A 17,879-nucleotide genomic window follows, 5' to 3' on the forward strand; every position below is an offset into this window, starting at 1 on the left:
ACTATCATATAAATTGAAAAACCTCTGTAATGGAAGGGATTAGACATTTTAGTAGGTAAAAATATTCATTTGTTAAGCAAGTTTTGTCAAAAAGTGATCCTTGTACTTTGGTATAAAGTCAAAAGCATAGTAAATCATGTCAAAAGAGGTCTGTATGAAACCATGTCAAAAAAGATCTATAGAGTTAATCACATGTGAGGGATTAAAGTTAATTAAGAGTTAAAGTTAGTATAAGTGAATCATGGGCAGCTTGGTTTTTGAAGTTCTTAACAGCTGACTATTCAGAGACTACAAATAAATGGAAAAACAGTTGTGAAGCTAGTTCATAGATTAAAATGCTCTTTTATGTAACCTCAGAGCATGTTACCTTGGACTAATGAGACATATAATGGCAAATATATTATAAAGACATTTTTTGTAGCAGTGTTGCCAAAATTAACATATAACTAGAATATTCTTGTTCTTAGTGTAACTTTGTTTATAAAACTTAAGTAAGGAATATTAAGGTTTTCCAGTGGAAAATAATAAAATTGTGTTTAATTATTTTTTTGAAGACATATTGCTCATGTTTTTACTAAGTAATAATTCTGTGCTTAGTCATTTGATAAATGACATGTAGACCTATAGAAGAACTTGACATGCCTCTTTTCATAAGCAGAGGAAATTACAGGAGCAAAAGTAGCATTGGAATTTATATGCTCAAAGACCAATGTGGAAACCAGCACATTAAAGGAGAGGCATATGTTAATTAATTCTAAAAATTAAGGTCTGACAAAGCCTGGAAAGCTAGGCAGGGGAGTTTGGGCTTTGTGTAGTAGGTAACGGGAAGCCATAATGAAGAAGTTACTTCTTAGATCAAAGTTTATGGTGTGTACTCTGGAGTACATGCTAATTAGATCAAAATGGTAGATTAAGGGACAGATTATATATTAATAGGATTTTGAAACATGAGGGAAAGTTAGAACTGGGAACGAAATGGGAAATTAGGGAATTTAACCAGTTGACATGTTCCAGGTTCTTGGCATGATAAATTTAGTTTTTTAAGGATGTAATTGTCATCCACTGTGCTAAGCACTGAGGAATCATAAGAAGGTACAGTGTGGAGATTAAGGGGCTTTCATCTTGTTGAGAGGTATAGGGAGTTAAGATGAGGAAACAGGCCAAGCCTGGTGGCTCATGCCTGTAATTCCAATGATTTCGGAGGCTGAAGCAGGAGGATCCCTTGAGGCCAGGAGTTCAAGACCAACCTGGGTAATGTAGTAAGACCCCATCTCTACCAAAAAATACAGAAATTAGCCAGGCATGGTGGCACATACCTGTAGTCCTAGGTACCTAAGAGGCTGAGATGGGAGGATTGTGTGAGCCCGGGAGTTGAAGCCTGCAGTAGATATGATCATGCCTCTGCACTCCAGCCTGGTAACAGAGTGAGACCCTGTCTCTCTTAAAAAAAAAAAAAAAAGTCCAGGCACAGTGGCTCACACCTATAGTTCCAACACTTTGTGAAGCTGAGGCAGGAGGATCACTTGAACCTAGGAGTTTGAGATCAGCCAGCGGCCAGGGCAACATAGTGAGACCTTATTTCTACAAAAAATCAAAAAGTAAGGTGGGAGGACCACTTGAGCTCAGAAGGTCAAGGCTGCAATGAGCCGTGGTTGCTCCACTCCACTCCCGTCTGGGTGACAGAGCAAGACCTTGCCTTAAAAAAAATAAATAAATAAAAATCAAATTTTTTGAAAAAGAGAAGAAAACAAGGAATAAATCAAAGATTTGCGCCAGAATTTACATCTGAAGGTTGGAAGGTAGATTTGATAGGTAGAAGAGAAGCCAATTATGGAAGGGTGTGTGGGAGAGGGCAAAGTAATACTGTGTTTGGATCAGTAGGTATAGACCTATTAGATAGATCTTAATAATTGACAATATAAGTTTATATATGCAAAGTAGAGTTTTATCCTCAGACTCTCCAGAGCGCTGCAGATTACAAAAGCATACATTGAATCTGTGACTTGTTTTGTATATTGTTTACTTTGTCTGTTTTTTTTTTTTTTTTTTTTTTTGAGATTGAGTCTTGCTCTGTAGCCCAGGATGGAGTACAGTGGTGCAATCTCAGCTCACTGCAACCTCCACCTCCTGGGTTCAAGCAATTCTTCTGCCTCAGCCTCCCAAGTAGCTGGGATTACAGGCGCCTGCCGCCACCCCCAGCTAATTTTTTTGTATTTTTAGTAGAGATAGAGTTTCACCATGTTGGACAGGCTGATCTTGAACTCCTGACCTCTGGTGATCTGCCTGCCTTGGCCTCTCAAAATGCTGGGATTATGAGCGTGAGCCACCACGCCTGGCCTACTTTGTCTTTTTTAATCACAGAAAAATACATGGCTTATTTCTTAATTTTTTCTAGAGCCTAGTGTTATGTAAATTTAAGTATTTACTTCATGTTCTTTTTTGAAGGATTTTCCCATCACTTCAATCACAGATATAATATTGGGTTTGGGGGAAATACATGTCATGGAATAGAGATTGTGATTTGTTTCTTTTAACTAGTCAGATAAAGAATATTGATGGTAAAACTGATGTTTTTAGATTCTGAGTTTTGTGTATAGGTTCTCAGATTCTAAAAAGATGACTGCTTTAAGCGTAAATTCTTAATATTCTCTCATTCTGGTATGACTTATAACTTACTATTCCAAGCCTTCATTTTCATCGTCTTGACAGCTTTCATGTCATCTAGGAATGACATTTACTATATGTACTAATTGTGTATAATATAAACAAAAATAACCAAGTATCTCTAGTCCTTAACTCAGGCCTCCTTTTCTTCCCCCTTTTCTAAGGAACGACTACCAAAATCACTACAATCCCAATGACTTCCAAGCCCAACGTGATTGTTGTACAAAAGACTACAGGAAAAGGAACGACCATTCAAGGCCTCCCGGGCAAAAATGTTGTCACAACGTTGCTAAATGCTGGAGTAAGTAAGAGCTTCAACTGCAGACTTAGCAATTCACAGAGGATTTAAAGACCAGCTTTATAAATATTTGCACAAGGACTTGAGAACCCCACAATAGCCAGATGGCTTGGTTTACCACTGCTGGGATATAATAACTGTTAAAGCACCACCATCTGATGCCATTTTTCACAGTAATTTCTAAAGCATGTTGCTCATACTTGCTCATAGCTAGGTTGCTTGTGACCATGATTTAGATGCTTAGCTTTGTCCAGATAGAGAATTCCATTGGCTTAACTGTAGGGGGACTTCTGTTGGAGCACTGTTTTATTCCTGCTTATGGTCAATAGATACTGACTTAGTATTTGGCTTAGGGTGGGCAAAGAGAAATATGTGGGATTAAGACTAAATTAATTGATGGGGATTTGTTACTTTCTTTTTTTTTTTTTTTTTTTTCATTTTTACCTCTTTGAGCTATTAAAAAATAAAATCAGACTGGGTGTGGTGGTACATGCCTGTAATCCCAGCTGGTTGGGAGGCTGAGGTGGGAGAATTGCTTTAGCCCGGGAGTTCAAGACCAGCCTTGGCAACAAAGCAAGACCCCCACCTCTACCAAAATTTATTTTAAAAATTAACCAGGTGTGGTAGCATGCACCTGTATTCCCAACTACTTGGGAGGCTAAAGTGGGAGGATCACATGAGCCCAGGAGTTTGAGGCTGCTATGAGCCATGATCATGCCACTGCACTCCAGACTGGGCAACAGAGTGAGACCTTGCCTCAAAAAAAAAAAAAAAAATCAAATAAATAACAGATTCATTTATAGTTCTGAAGGCAGTTGGTAGGAGGTTTGGAGTTAGACAAACCAGGGCTTTGTTTCTCCATATTGTAGTTGTTTGACCTTGGGTGACATATTCAACCTCTCTCATTCTTAATTTCCTCATTTGTACATTGGGATTGATGATCTTTACCAGTGAGGTTGTTTAACAGTAACTGGTAGCTATTGTGAAAGTGCTTAGAATAGTGCCTGGCACATAAGAAGTCCTCAATCATTGATTTTCTTCTTCTTGTTATTCTTGGTACTTACCTGTTTAGGCTTGTTAGTGTCCCTACCTTGCCTAACTTCACTAGAACATGGATTGCTATACTTCACTTAAGTAGATCTCATAAAAGCTTCATTGGTAGGGGTCCAGCATTAGATTTTTTCAATGTGTGGGGAAACAGATTGCTCCTAGCCTGAATTTACATAGTAAGCCAAAAGTAAAGCCAGGATTAGAATTCAGATTTTCAGAACCCTTTGTAATGTGGTTTGCAGTTTCAGAGAACTTGATATGTAAGAGGGGATGATTTGTATTCTAGGCCCTGTGGTTCACAAAGATCCAAGAGTCATGTGTGATTCATAGCTGTTAGATATCTCTGATAACAACCGTTTGACACAGGCAGCTCTAGTAAAACAAGCAAATCAACGTATAAGACCGTTTTCTGGGCTGGGTGTGGAGGCTTATGCCTGTAATCCCAGCAATTTGGGAAGGCAAGGCATGCGGATCACTTGAGCCCAGGAGTTTGAGACCAGCCTGAGCAACATGGTGAAACTCCATATCTACAAAATTACAAAAATTAGCATGGAGGTGTGCACCTGTAGTCCCAGCTACTTGGGAGGCTGAGGTGTAGGATCACTTGAGCCTGGGAGGCAGAGGTTGCAGTGAGCTGAGATCTTGCCACTGTACTCTAGCCTGGGTGACAGAGCAAGACTCTGCCCCTGCCACCCCCGCCAAAGACCACATAGGCACAATCACCTCTACTCACCACTTGCTCACCTATGCATGCCCACAACACACATCAGAAGAGCTTTTTTGAAAAACAGGCTGCTAGTTGGTTTTGTTTGGCTTGAGTGGGTCATCATACTTGGACAGGGTCCATCGAGCTATTTAATAGATAGGTGTGGTCACTTGCAAACTAGTGGCTCTTGGCAAATGAACTAGAGCTCTTTCCAGAGATGGTGCTGTGAAGAGTATGCATGTGTTGAAATAAGTAATAACACCATTGGCAGATGCTTCATGTTTCCCTTAAGTAATTACAGCAGATAGTTAAACTTGTGATTTTTGTAATTATATTTAGCTCTGAATTCACAATGATTGCTTTTTAGCCAGCTCACCCGGGTGCTTTGTTTTTACTGGCTGCTAAGTTTAGATGGGCACACGTTTAGATGATGCTGGCTAAAAATTAAGAAAAACTGATGAGGTGAAAATTCTCAAATCTTTTCATTTCCACCTTAAGTTTATGGATTTTAATTTTAAAAATTTTAATAATTTAGTAAAGTCACTGTATTTGAACTTAATTTAGTTAAGTTCATGTAAAAAGATGTTGATTTCATGAGTGACCAGAAAATGGTACTTAAGAATAAAGTAGATGAAAGTATAGAAAATGATGAAAAGTTAATGGATATAAGCTATCTAGTTAATAGACTAAAAGGATATTAGTAATATATGAATAGTAAAACATAGGAAGCACTCTGAGTTTTCCCTTCCTTTTTTTCTATATGTAACCTTATATATTATTAACAATATATAACATTATTTCCTCATGGCATATGTTCATCAAATTTTTCCTATATATAACCTTAGAAAGAATGTTAATACCTCTGCTGATTTTGCTTGCCCATACTTTTTCATGTAGACATTCTACTATATATCCTTATAATTTCATATATGTAGAACTTAGGGGATTTATTTTATGTGTGTACATTTAGCTACTGGTATATGTAGGAATCTGTATAAATAGGAAATTTGTGTAATTTCCTAATTACACAAATACTTATTTCAGATAAATTAGAAAATAAATATGTATGTGGGGGATAAGACTTATAATCCCAATTCTTAGAGACAAGCATTAGCAGTGTACTATACCTTCTTCCAGAATTTTTTGACTATTATAATATATGTATTCCATTAATGGGATAGTGTAATAAGTATTTTTGCATGTGGTAATTTTTTAAAACTTACTCATCAGAGAATAATTAATTCCTTCTTTGGGTAGAAAGTTGGTCAGATGACTTTCTAGATCATTTCAACGAAGTCTAGGATTTTTGATTTCCTGGAAACATTATACTTTGTTACATAATCTACAGCCCTTTTTTCATCATCCTGGTAAAACCTTACTGATTTTTCAGTGAGAGGACTTTATCATTTATATGCATGTAAATCTCTTATATAATCATTCACTTCAATTTAGGGAGAAAAGACTATTCAGACAGTGCCAACAGGAGCAAAGCCAGCTATCCTCACTGCTACAAGACCCATCACCAAAATGATTGTAACGCAGCCAAAAGGAATAGGTTCTACAGTTCAACCAGCAGCTAAAATCATCCCAACAAAAATTGTTTATGGGCAGCAAGGGAAAACGCAGGTATGCTATAAGATGATGATTTTTCTTGGCTGTTAAATATTTTCAATTTTTAAAATTCCCGGGTAGAAATTTGAAGGAAAAGATCAGCAATCTTTAAGAAATCAGATTGTTAAAAGTTATGTTTGAACATGTTAATTATTCACGTATTGTCAAAACTTCATTTATCTTTTCAGTACTTTCTTAAAGATATCTAAATGTGTATGTCGTGCTATCAGCAAAGATTATGGGGAAATAATTACCTGGGAATACAATTTGCTGAAGGTGTATTTTGTGATTTGAGGGGGGTGGTTGAGGGAGGATCATAGTCATTCAGAATCACTCAAAGAAAAATATTTACTTTTTATAAGCTACCATTGCCTTCAAAAGCATTTTATTTACTTATAAAAGTAGCTTTGCTTGAATCCTTGAACAATAGATAAGCTAGAGTTGTATTTATTTTTTAATCAATAGAAGATAAGGGAACTTTTCTGAAAATTTGCCTCGGAATTTGAGGCTCAGGATCTAATCATATGTTGCTAGGCTACTGTTTATTTTGTAGGTATTTTGCTTTTCTGAGAATATTGAGGGAAGCACTATTAGTTTTGGTTGAGAAATGCCATCCTAGAATTTTTGTAAGAGGTATTGATTTACCTATAAATTACTAATTTACTTTTAGAATCTGTTCTCTCAGAATTATAGCCAAATACTTTACGTATCTAAAAAAAAAAAATAAGCTTTGTGACAAGTCCAAATTGCCTATGGAGTTTAATTGTAATAATTTCATTTGCTTCATCTAAAGTATGGTATAAACCATGTTTTCCTTTTTAACTCTTGGAAATGGGTAACTTAATAGAGTCTGAGAAATTTTAGAATCTTATGTGTGGTAGAAACAAAAATAATTATGAGTTAATAGTTTTTATTCCATGGACCCAATTGAAGTTAACTCCTAGAGTTCAGATTTTGAAATAGAATGGCCCAGTTTGAAAATTTTCTCCCATTTCACTTGTTTCACTGTCTGTTTTTGACTTTTGCCAGGAGTTGATCCAACACATGTTCCATGTTGCTTCTGATAGTTGTCAAATCAATATTCATCTGGGGTTTCTTCAAAGATTAGGTCCCAAGCAAGTTTTACTTTTTGCAGGAGTGTCAATTAGGAATTTGATTTAGTTTCTAATAAAAAAAAAGAAAAAAAAAAACTTGAAGAACACTCGCTCAAACAGATTAGGGTTTTATTTTTATTATATTAATAAAAGTTCAGAGGGAGGAAGTCCTGGACTGATATTGCAGCACAAAAATTCCACTGGGAATCTAGACTCCTTGTGTCTTTTTGTTCTGCCATCCTCAGCTTGTGGATATCATTTTACTATATGGTCTACAGATTATAAAATGACTCCTGAAGTCATAGGCAAACAGGCACAAAGGTTCTTGTCAGAATCCTGGCTATTGCGGTCTGGCATGTACCACTTAAAACATTGTATATGGCTTTCACTGTAATTTGTCTGTAGATTGAATTACGCTTTGATGAGCAATGCTGTGCCTAAAAAGTATAACATACGGAATATTTTCCATACCAGGAAAATATTAGTTTATGACCTAGAAGTTTAGCATTTTTAAATCGTTTTCTAAAATTTTATCTCAGTATATTTCTGCTTTTCTCCTAGGTTCTTATTAAACCCAAACCAGTGACTTTTCAAGCGACAGTTGTTAGTGAACAAACAAGACAGCTAGTAACAGAAACATTGCAGCAGGCATCCAGGGTAGCAGAGGCTGGTAATTCATCTATTCAGGAAGGAAAAGAAGAGCCACAGAATTATACAGATAGTAGTTCCTCTTCTACAGAGTCCTCCCAGAGTTCCCAAGGTAAGATCTATTTTACTTCTGATTTATGTAAGTACTACTGACATAGTGCTCAAGTTCTAAAATAGAGGTTGCTTCTACGCATTTCACAACAAATTTGTATGCTCTGTCAATTCTTTTCCTTTATTTTTTTTTGTTGTTTGATGTTAAATCGGTGAGCTGAAATTTTATTTTTGGTAAAGGTTACCATTCTTTCCTGCATGGAATATGTTCATCAAATAATTAACTTTAGATGACGAATCTGTCAGGTAGGTAATATTAAACTGGATAGAGTTATGATTCCCAGATGGTAATTTTCATATTCTTCCTCTCTGGTTTGGGTAAGTAGGAGAAAAAGTATGTAAAGAAGTGAATATATATTTTGAAATGGTTGTACCCTGAGAAAGAATCAAGGTGGTCAGAGGTAGACTGTAAGTGGGCTGTAAGTAGGGTGACTATACATTCCAATTTGCATGAGACAAGTCCTAGTTTATGTTATTCTGGCACAATTATTAAAGTACTCCCTTTCACTCTGAAAAGTATCCCAGATAATCATATGGTTGTCCTAATTATATGGAAGGAACGATGAAGCTAGATTCTACAGCAGAAAACTCTTTGTCCTCGGTGCTGTTTGAATTATGTTACTCTTCTACGAAATCTCTTGAAATAAAATCATGATCATAAGCTTTGAGACCTTCTACAAATCTAGTACTCATGTCTCTCAGTTATCTTAACTGCCCTTATCGTTGGGTGGTACATTTATGTCTGTGCTTATGTGCTCTGATGCATCTAAGCAAAGCTGTTTATCTTCCCTTGTTCTTTCCACACTCTCTCCATTCCCTCTCTCGGCCTTCCCATTATCCTCTCTGGAGTGCTTTCTTAGCAACTTCACTTTTCTTATACACAGTCTTCATATTGTGCAAACACTAGTATTTTAACTCTTTGGTGGAGTCTTCCCAGATTAGTCTTACATGGTTCACATTGCTGATTAGTCCATTAATTCAATTTGACAATTATTTATTAGTTTATACTACATACTAAGCATTATGCTAGACCCTACAGAAGAGTACAATATAGTTCTTGCCCTCCAGGAGCATAAAATCTAAATCTAGAATAGGGGATTTAAAAAATACACATGCAACTCTAGTATAAGAATTTTATTAGTAAACAAAAAAATGCCAAAGTCTGAAAGTTGACACTCCAGTGAGGAGAGGAGAGGATAAGAAAGCATTCAAAATGTTCTTTGAAAATTCATCAGTTAAAAATAAATGAAAATGTTGATTTTTAACAAACATAATATGTCCCTCATTATAGAGAGTGGGTAGTTTCCTTCAGCATATTATCAGTGATAGTAATATTTTCTGAATCCGTTTGCTAAGATGGACTTTATCATTCTGTATTAACTATGAGTCAATTATCTGCTGGTTACACTTGGTTGATGCTTATTCTCCAATCATTTCTTTTGGTCTGCAGTTTCTTGAGCAATACTGGCCTTTTTTGCACTCGAGATATACAAGATATATTTTCAAAGAGGGCAGATAAAATGTTTAGTATGAGTTGGTGCAAAAAGGGGACATGAACAGTAGAAGTCTGTATATACATAATCCCAGGTTATCCTTTGAAATTGTTAGTCCTTTCCTAAGAGAGCTGTAAACCAATTAGTACTTCCCGAACATGCCATTTCATTAGTTGAATCTTTAGGGTTTTTTTTTTTTTTTTTTTTTTTTGGAGATGGAGTTTCACTCTTGTTGCCCAGACTAGAGTGCAGTGGTGCGATCTTGGCTCACTGCAACCTCCGTCTCCTGGGTTCAAGCGATTCTCCTGCCTCAGCCTCCTGAGTAGCCAGTATTACAAGCACGCGCCACCATGCCCAGCTGATTTTTTGTATTTTTAGTAGCGACAGGGTTTCATCATGTTGGCCAGGCTGGTCTTGAACTCCTGACCTCAAGTAATCCACCCGCCTCGGCCTCCCAGAGTGCTGGGATTATAGGCGTGAGCCACTGCATCCGGCTGAATCTTCAGTTTTTATTCTAAGAATGGGACATAAGTTTGCATCTTCTGTTTTTATTCTATTAGGTTGGTGCAAAAGCAGTTGCCATTACTTTTAATGGCAAAACTGCAATTACTTTTGCACCAACCTAATATATCTTTCATTGTATATTACTTTTTAAAATATTCTATAACAGAAAATTTCACAATTTAGAATAGGCATAGTTGACTATAAGGCAGATTTTTATAATCTGTTTGCCCCTCCCCTTATCGCCTTGTATAGCTATTTACTACATTCTTACAAAGACTAGGTCTGGGAATATATATGCTGTGATTTAAAGAGAAAGGGATTAAGATGTTGGTTAGTCTCAGGTCATGCTGATTTTCAAAGTATATGAGAATATTCCTACTTATTAGGAATGTAAGTACTACATAGTTTATTTTTCTGTTACATTGTTGCTTTTGTAGTTTTTAGCCACTTTTTTCTTTTTAAAGTAACCTTTTCTTTTGACATAATTTCAAAATTACAGAACAGTTGCAAGGATAGTAAAAAGAACTCCCGTGTATACTCTTTACCTAGATTCACTACTTATTTACATTTTGCCCCATTTGCTTTGTTGTTGATTCTTTGCCCCCCTTCTGCTGTGTGTGTGTATATTTTTAAAATTTCTTAACCATGTGAGAGTAAGTTGAGCTAACATGTTTCTTATATTTACTTACATTTGTAGGCCTATATTTCTTAAGGATTCTTCTCTTTATGACTAAGATACAATTATCAAAGTCAAGAAATTTAATGTTATAATAATTATCTAATTTACAATCCATATCCAAATATTGTTAATTAGCTAATAATGTTCTTTATGGTTTTCACCTGTCCTCAATAAAATTCAGGTCGACACATTGCATTTAGCTGCATTTAACTGTCGTGGTTTTTTAATTCTCTTTAACCTGGAATAGGTCCTCAGCCTTTCTTTGTATTTCTTGACTTTAATATTTGAAGAGTGTAGGTCAGTTACTTTGTAGAATATTCTTCAGTTTGGTTTTGTCTGATGTTTCCTCATGATTAGATTCATCAGGAATTCCATAGATAGGATGTTATATCCTCAGTTTTATCAGGAGAAACATGATGTCAGTTTGTCCCAGCATAGATGATGTTAACATTGATCACTTGGTTAAGATGATGTCTTCTAGTTTTCTCCACTATGAAGTTAACATGTTTCCCTTTCAGATTAATTGTAATTTGTAGGAAGGTACATGATATAAATATCATGTTCCTCATCAAACACTTATCCAGTAGTTTTAGCATCCATAGATGATTTTCCGAAGTTCATTATTCTTTGCACATTTAATAGTTGGCATTCTACTCTAAGGAAAAATCAATCTTTTCTTGACTTCAGGTCCTTTTTCTGGTGACTTCTGCTACACAAGTCCTGGAATAAGGACAACGTATGCCAAGAGAATGCCTTGATTCCACTTGTGGTTTCTGAACTTCACCTGCTGTCCTCCACCCCCAAGGAAGAGAAATTTTTATTTCTCAACTGTCTCCTTATAGGCTAGAATATCATCACCCTATTTTGAGACTTTCCTTGATCACCCTGAGAGGATTCATTCTTCTGTGTTAGGCTTCCAATATTGCTTTGTACATCAGCTCTTTTAACACTGACCATTTTATTTTGTATATTGTGTTTGTTTGTATGTTATAATTATTTTCTTTTCCACTAGGCTACTAGCTTCTCAAGCTTAAAGATCGTATTCATCTTCATACATATCTGGCATTTATCCAAATAGTTCAGTTAGGACTGAGAAGGTACTCAGTAAAAGTTTCACAGAATGAACAAATAGCAGAGCAGCAACCATAATAACTGTGGCATTGGGTTAAGCTGCAGCCTTATAAACTTATTTTTGTTGCCTGAGTCCAAAATGTTTTTTTTTTTTTTTCTGGAGTTCCCCCTAACCTTGTGAGTGGGCCTTTTAAGTAGTAAGTAGTATACACCTAGTTATGGATAGATAGCTAGGTGACCAAACCTAATGGATTAAGGCCATCCTCGCCTAGGTCACTTACTGAAGATCAGGTCATATGTCATATCGTTCCTGTGCTTTTCTTCCTAAATGAGCTTTTTCCCCTTTCTCATTTGGGAATGGGGTAGCCTAGAACATATTTGGGAATGGGTTCCAGATTTTTTTTTAAACACGTATTAAAGATTATTTATATTATGCTTTGTTTCCAAAAGGTTTTAAGGTGGATTAAAATATAAGATTATATTAAGTGAAATGGGAGAAAACAAGGAGACAAAACCAAGGGCAGAGATTTATAATGGAATAAGGCATGAGTCAAATACAAAAATGTATCTTGTAAAGACATTGCTTTGAGTAAGTCATAACTCAGTTTCTAGAATGATTTCTTTCTGAAGTTTCATGATCTCAGTACGTCAAGGTGAGGGTGGGGAATAAATCCAGGTTGAGCAGAAACATACTTATTGCAGAACTTTCAGAGCAATTATGTGCTAATATGTATATGAAAGATTAAGAGTGGAAGATACAATATAAAATGTTCCCCAACTTTTTTGACCATGGAACCCTTTTTTTGCAGAACATCTTGAGGAACAAATGTTCTCTGGAACATTTTGGACCTTGCTGTCTAGGCAATTAAATACTGTGAAGTCCTTGAGCTTTATGACAGTGCTTCAGAGGGAAGGTATATATTATATCGTAAAAGGGATATAGATACTTAGGTTTAGTTTAGAAGCAATGATTTAGATGTGTAAGGTATTTAGAATCACTTTGTATGAGCAATAGTTGGTGGAGACAGGATTTATCATGAAGAAGAGAAGATGGGGGTGGGTTGGGTTGGTGGGGACATAGGAGCTTTTGTCAGTTATCTTCAGGACTGTAATGTGGAAGAAGGAAAAGAATTGGTCTTTGTGGATACAGGAACAGACCTAGAAGCGCTAAGTAGAAGTCACAAGACCTATTTCTACTCAATATGAAAAAGCTTTCTGATTGTCATAACTGTGCAGAGTTGTAAGGAAACTGTCTTAGAAAGTAGTGAGTACTTTGGTGCTGGAGTTCTCAGACCCATGGGAATATTGTGAAGATTATAGTATAAGATTGATGGCAGCATTAAACAAACTTTAAGATCCCTTCTAATGGAGAAGTCTTAAGATTCTATGAAAGTATGATCTAGGCCATTTATAATAGAGACATAGGAGATATTCTTCCATAGAGATGTCTGAGTCTGCCTTTGAGTATAATGTTAAAGTGTATATCTCTAGTATCTAACATGTAGTAGGTATCCAATAAATACTTGTTCAGTGCAGAAAGACTTGTTCTGAGGGACAGGCTGCCATCTGCAAGAGACGCAGGAAGTTTAGATGAACACACACTGCATAAGCACATGTTACTGGTGCAAGCTCCTGATTTCCTAGTCACTGCATTCCGTGACTTGATAGACAGTAGCTTCATTTAGGTCTAAGCATAAGCCAAAAGTAGGAGAGAGAATCATTTAAAGATGGGTTTTCACATAGGTTCACATACTCATCTTGTCTCACAGGGTTGCTACAGTGATACTTATGATGGTCAGCTGCTCTTTCTGAGTATAGACAGAAAGAGATGTAGCAATCTCTCTAGTACCTACAAGGTGATGTTGTTTGGGATAATGGTCTTTGATAGATGCTCTCCTATGGAAATTTGTTTTCCCTTTTTCCTATCTCTTTCTACCTTATGTCTATAAACAGAATCCCTGCCTTTTTCTGGATATTCAGTGTGTCTTGCAGGGTTGGGTTGCAAAGTCATTCTTTGCCTATATCATTATGAAAATTTCTTAAGTTTGAGAGCTTAAGTTATATAAAAGGAATAGTTTCATAATATAATCAATTCTCTTAAGTTTAAAGTCTACATATCTACTGAAAATGAATAAAAGCTGCTCTATGCTTCACATAGCATTTGGTATTGTAGGATAGCATCCAGTCTTCTGTATTTCTGGCGAAGTTTAATGGAAAATTATATATCTTTAGTGTGGCATATATTCTACCTGGTGTTTTGGGGAGGAAAATATAGTTTGTTTGTGGTAATTAAAAATTCTAGATCTATCGTATATTGATTTTGTTTTTTTCAGGAAGACTGTTTTGTTGGAAGAGTTGTTCCCCTTGCCCCAACATTTTTCAACAACTTTGTGGCTTTAAAAAAATATAAGGTTCATAGAGGGTTAAACGTTTATTATGTTTATTCTTGTTTTGGGGGCTACTTGAATTCTTTTCGTTCTTCTGTGATGCTTTCACTGACCATCCCAATTCAAAGCAGCCTCTTACTTTCTATTTGTCTTGTTTGCCCTAATCATTTGATATTTGCCCCAAGCTACAAAGCCATATATCTTTATTTGATGTTTCCCCCATTATAATCTGAATTTAGAAGAAGGAATCATGCCTTTATATCCTCCACAATTTCCTCTATGGTGTCTTGGACAAAGGAGTTTAGGAAGTTTGTAATAGTCTAGTCCAACTTGCTTATTTTATAGGTAGAAAACTAAAAAAAAACTTGTTGCTTGATTTGATGCACATTTATTATTTATATGTGTACCTGTATAGCATGAATATAATAAGCCTTGGATTAGGGCTGTAATTTATTTTGAAACTAACAAAGGGTCTTAGAATTGAGAACTTCCAAGCTACAATAGCAACAATAATAACATTTCTATTGGCCTTCATAGTTTATGAAGCTCATTTCCATGTATCATTTCATTGCATACTCAGAAATCCTGTGAGGAAGAGAGGTAATTTTATTCCCATTTTAGAGCTAGTGAAACTAAGACCCAAAGAATCAACTTGCTAATAATTGATGTAGTTAGGGCTATAATCCACGACTTTGAGCTCCAGATGTTACACTTGTCCTGTTATATCGTGCTGGTTCTAGGTCATCTGTCTTTTCTTGCTGGCAGTGAACAGGATTTCCTTCAGTAATTCAGCTATCCAATAAGTGTTGACAGAATGCTCAGGCTGTAATAGAACACATATTTTCAGGTGCATTGGAGAAAATAAGACTCCTACAGTATTTTGTTCTTACTATACACAAACATGCACTCACCTACACATATGCGTATCTATTTATAATAGCATTTATCACATTGAATTGTAATTTGTCTTTTTACATGTCCGTCTCCCCAACCAGACTATGTGCTTCTTGAGCATCCTCTGATTATTCTATGAGCTCCTTTATATCTTCAATGCCATATCTAGATTCTGGCACATGAATGTCCAGTTTGTTGTGAAATCAATGAATGAGTGAATGAATAAGTGAATTCAGAAGTGAAAGACATTATGCCTTCTAGGGGCTTATAGTCTTCTTGGGGAGATAAAGCATGAAGTTTACAATAAATAGAAAGATAAGCAAACAGACAAAAAAATTGTTTTTGTTTTTTTTTTAAGAGAAACTTTGTTTATAGGGTTTGTTTTTTTTTAACTAATATAAAACAGATTCCCAGCCTGTAGTTCATGTAATTGCTTCCCGGCGTCAGGATTGGTCAGAACATGAGATTGCAATGGAGACTAGCCCTACCATAATTTATCAGGATGTATCCAGTGAATCACAATCAGCTACTTCAACAATCAAAGCTCTGTTAGAACTCCAACAGACAACAGGTATGAATTCACATGCTCAATTGAATGAAGCATGTTTTCTCTAGAGACGGGTTGTGCTAAAATACTACCACTGTTATTATTATTACTATTATTTTTATTATTATTACTATTATTACTATTACTATTATTATTATTATTGCTATTATTTGAGCACATTTCCCCCCTCTGGACTTGTCTATAATCATTGGTACAGTCTGGTTTACTTGTTAGTTCAGTAAGATGTGCACAGGAATATTGAAGTACAGATGCACTATCTGTAGAAAAGAGAAAAAAAATTGACAGCTCTGTCTTCTTTGTCTTTTGCTTAAAATGGACAGTCCTATTGTTCCTTAGCACTAGAAAGGAGTAGTTCTATCACTTCTAAGCACAAGGCTAGATACAGTACAGTTGCCAATTGCATTGAAGAATAGCAGGAGGCAGATTGAAGGGCCTTGCCATCCTCCTTGATGTTGGTAGAGCACAAAACACCTTTAGTGGCCCTGGCTAACATTCTGATTTGTTTGAATTTTATCTTCAGACTTATTTCTTTGAATAGTATAGGTTAGCCACTTGAGCTGTCATGCAAAGTTGTCCTCATATAATTAGATCCTATAAGTATTTCTAATTACTAAATATCTTTGATAAACTCTAGAACAAACCTGTGGAAGTTATACTGACTTTTCCTTTATAATAGGTCAAAGATTTTCAGAGTATTTAAATGACCTTAGCAATTATGTCATCCAAACCTTTCATTTTATGGATAAGTAAACTGAGATCTAGAGAGGTTATCCAGTTGATTAGTGGCAGAGTGAGACTCATCTTTTGGTTCCTAGTTCAATGTCCTCTCTACTTGTAGGGTGACTTTTGTATTTGTTGTTGTTGTTGTTGTTTTACTTATTTTGTTTAATTGTTTTGATTTTTGTCAGGTTATGTACTCAGTGGGTATGAACATTCAGTGGACTTAGTTACTGGTTACCGTTTATTGTAACTTCCACCTTGTTTGATCCAAAGATTACTAGCATTTAATGTAAGTCTTTGGTTAACCCTTCTGTCGGTGTTATTTTTGACCTTAGGGATTTCTTCGGTTCTTTGTCGTTGACATGCTGAGCCATTTCTCTTAATGCCTTATAGAGATGGGGACTTTGAATGCATAGATTTTGTAGAAAAGTTGATAACAAGGTAAACAAGGTAGAAAGTGAATCTATTAATGGAAATCATTCTTGATTCCAGACTGTTATATCAGACATTTTTCTAGAAACAGAGAAGCCATTTTTTTCTAACAATGAAAATTTGTATTCTTTAAAAGTTGTTGAAGACATTGTAACATTCCTTTGGAGATATCTTGAAGTTTTAATAGCTCAAATTAAACTGGTCACTGTGTTGTGCTATTCTGGGTAGATGTGTCCTAGAGCAAATCATGTTATGTACTGCTTATTCACCCTTTGTTTTTAGGTTGATGAACTCAAGACCACAGGGAATACCTTGAAGAAGGGTATAGGAAATACCTTAAGGAGAGTGTACAAGATAAAAATTCAGTTGTTTGGCTTAGAGATAAAAAGGAGATGATTTTTATGTTATTGTATGTGGGTCCTTCTTACTAGGCTGCTGAGTATGGTTATGCAAGTTGTGCACTAAACAGCCATACATAGCAATCTGCTTTTTTCTTTTCAATTCACTGTCTACTTAGTCACTGCCAGTGTGGCACCCCAGAGGTCTGGTTCATTATTCCTGTGGACAACTCTGGTTTTGGTACCTGTTTGTAATAAAAGTTAACTTTTCCCCTGACTTTTTTATGCAGTAAAGGAAAAATTGGAATCTAAACCAAGACAACCCACTATTGACCTGAGTCAAATGGCAGTGCCTATTCAGATGACCCAGGAAAAGAGACATTCTCCTGAGAGTCCATCAATTGCTGTGGTAGAGTCAGAACTAGTAGCTGAATACATCACTACTGGTAGGTGTCCTCTTAAAACGTAGTATTAAGGTAGGAGAACTACCTTCCTGGATTTCATGGGATGATTGTGTGGGGGAGAATATATTCTTTATATTTTTAGCCTTTTTCCTCTTTGTTTTCAGAGCAAATTCACACCATCCTTGGGATTTACCCTGTCTTTAATGA

The 17,879-nt window shown here is 35.9% G+C and overlaps 1 protein-coding gene across 21 annotated transcripts in view; it reads left to right on the forward strand.

Annotated features, from left to right (window-relative positions):
- EMSY (EMSY transcriptional repressor, BRCA2 interacting) overlaps positions 1–17,879 on the forward strand; it is a 105,725-nt gene that overhangs the window by 75,216 nt on the left and 12,630 nt on the right. For 18 of the 21 annotated variants that reach the window (XM_054524841.2, XM_024255629.3, XM_024255632.3 and 15 more), the window contains 5 exons: positions 2,829–2,965; positions 6,171–6,344; positions 7,985–8,183; positions 15,617–15,781; positions 17,559–17,714. In XM_054524841.2, coding sequence (XP_054380816.1) covers positions 2,829–2,965; positions 6,171–6,344; positions 7,985–8,183; positions 15,617–15,781; positions 17,559–17,714 — 831 coding nt within the window. The remainder of the gene's footprint in view (positions 1–2,828; positions 2,966–6,170; positions 6,345–7,984; positions 8,184–15,616; positions 15,782–17,558; positions 17,715–17,879) is intronic. The other 3 variants (XM_054524849.2, XM_063711303.1, XM_054524851.2) reach the window with 1 other exon arrangement.

The sequence above is a fragment of the Pongo abelii genome, chromosome 9 (assembly GCF_028885655.2).
Source record: "Pongo abelii isolate AG06213 chromosome 9, NHGRI_mPonAbe1-v2.0_pri, whole genome shotgun sequence".
NCBI lineage: Eukaryota > Metazoa > Chordata > Mammalia > Primates > Hominidae > Pongo > Pongo abelii.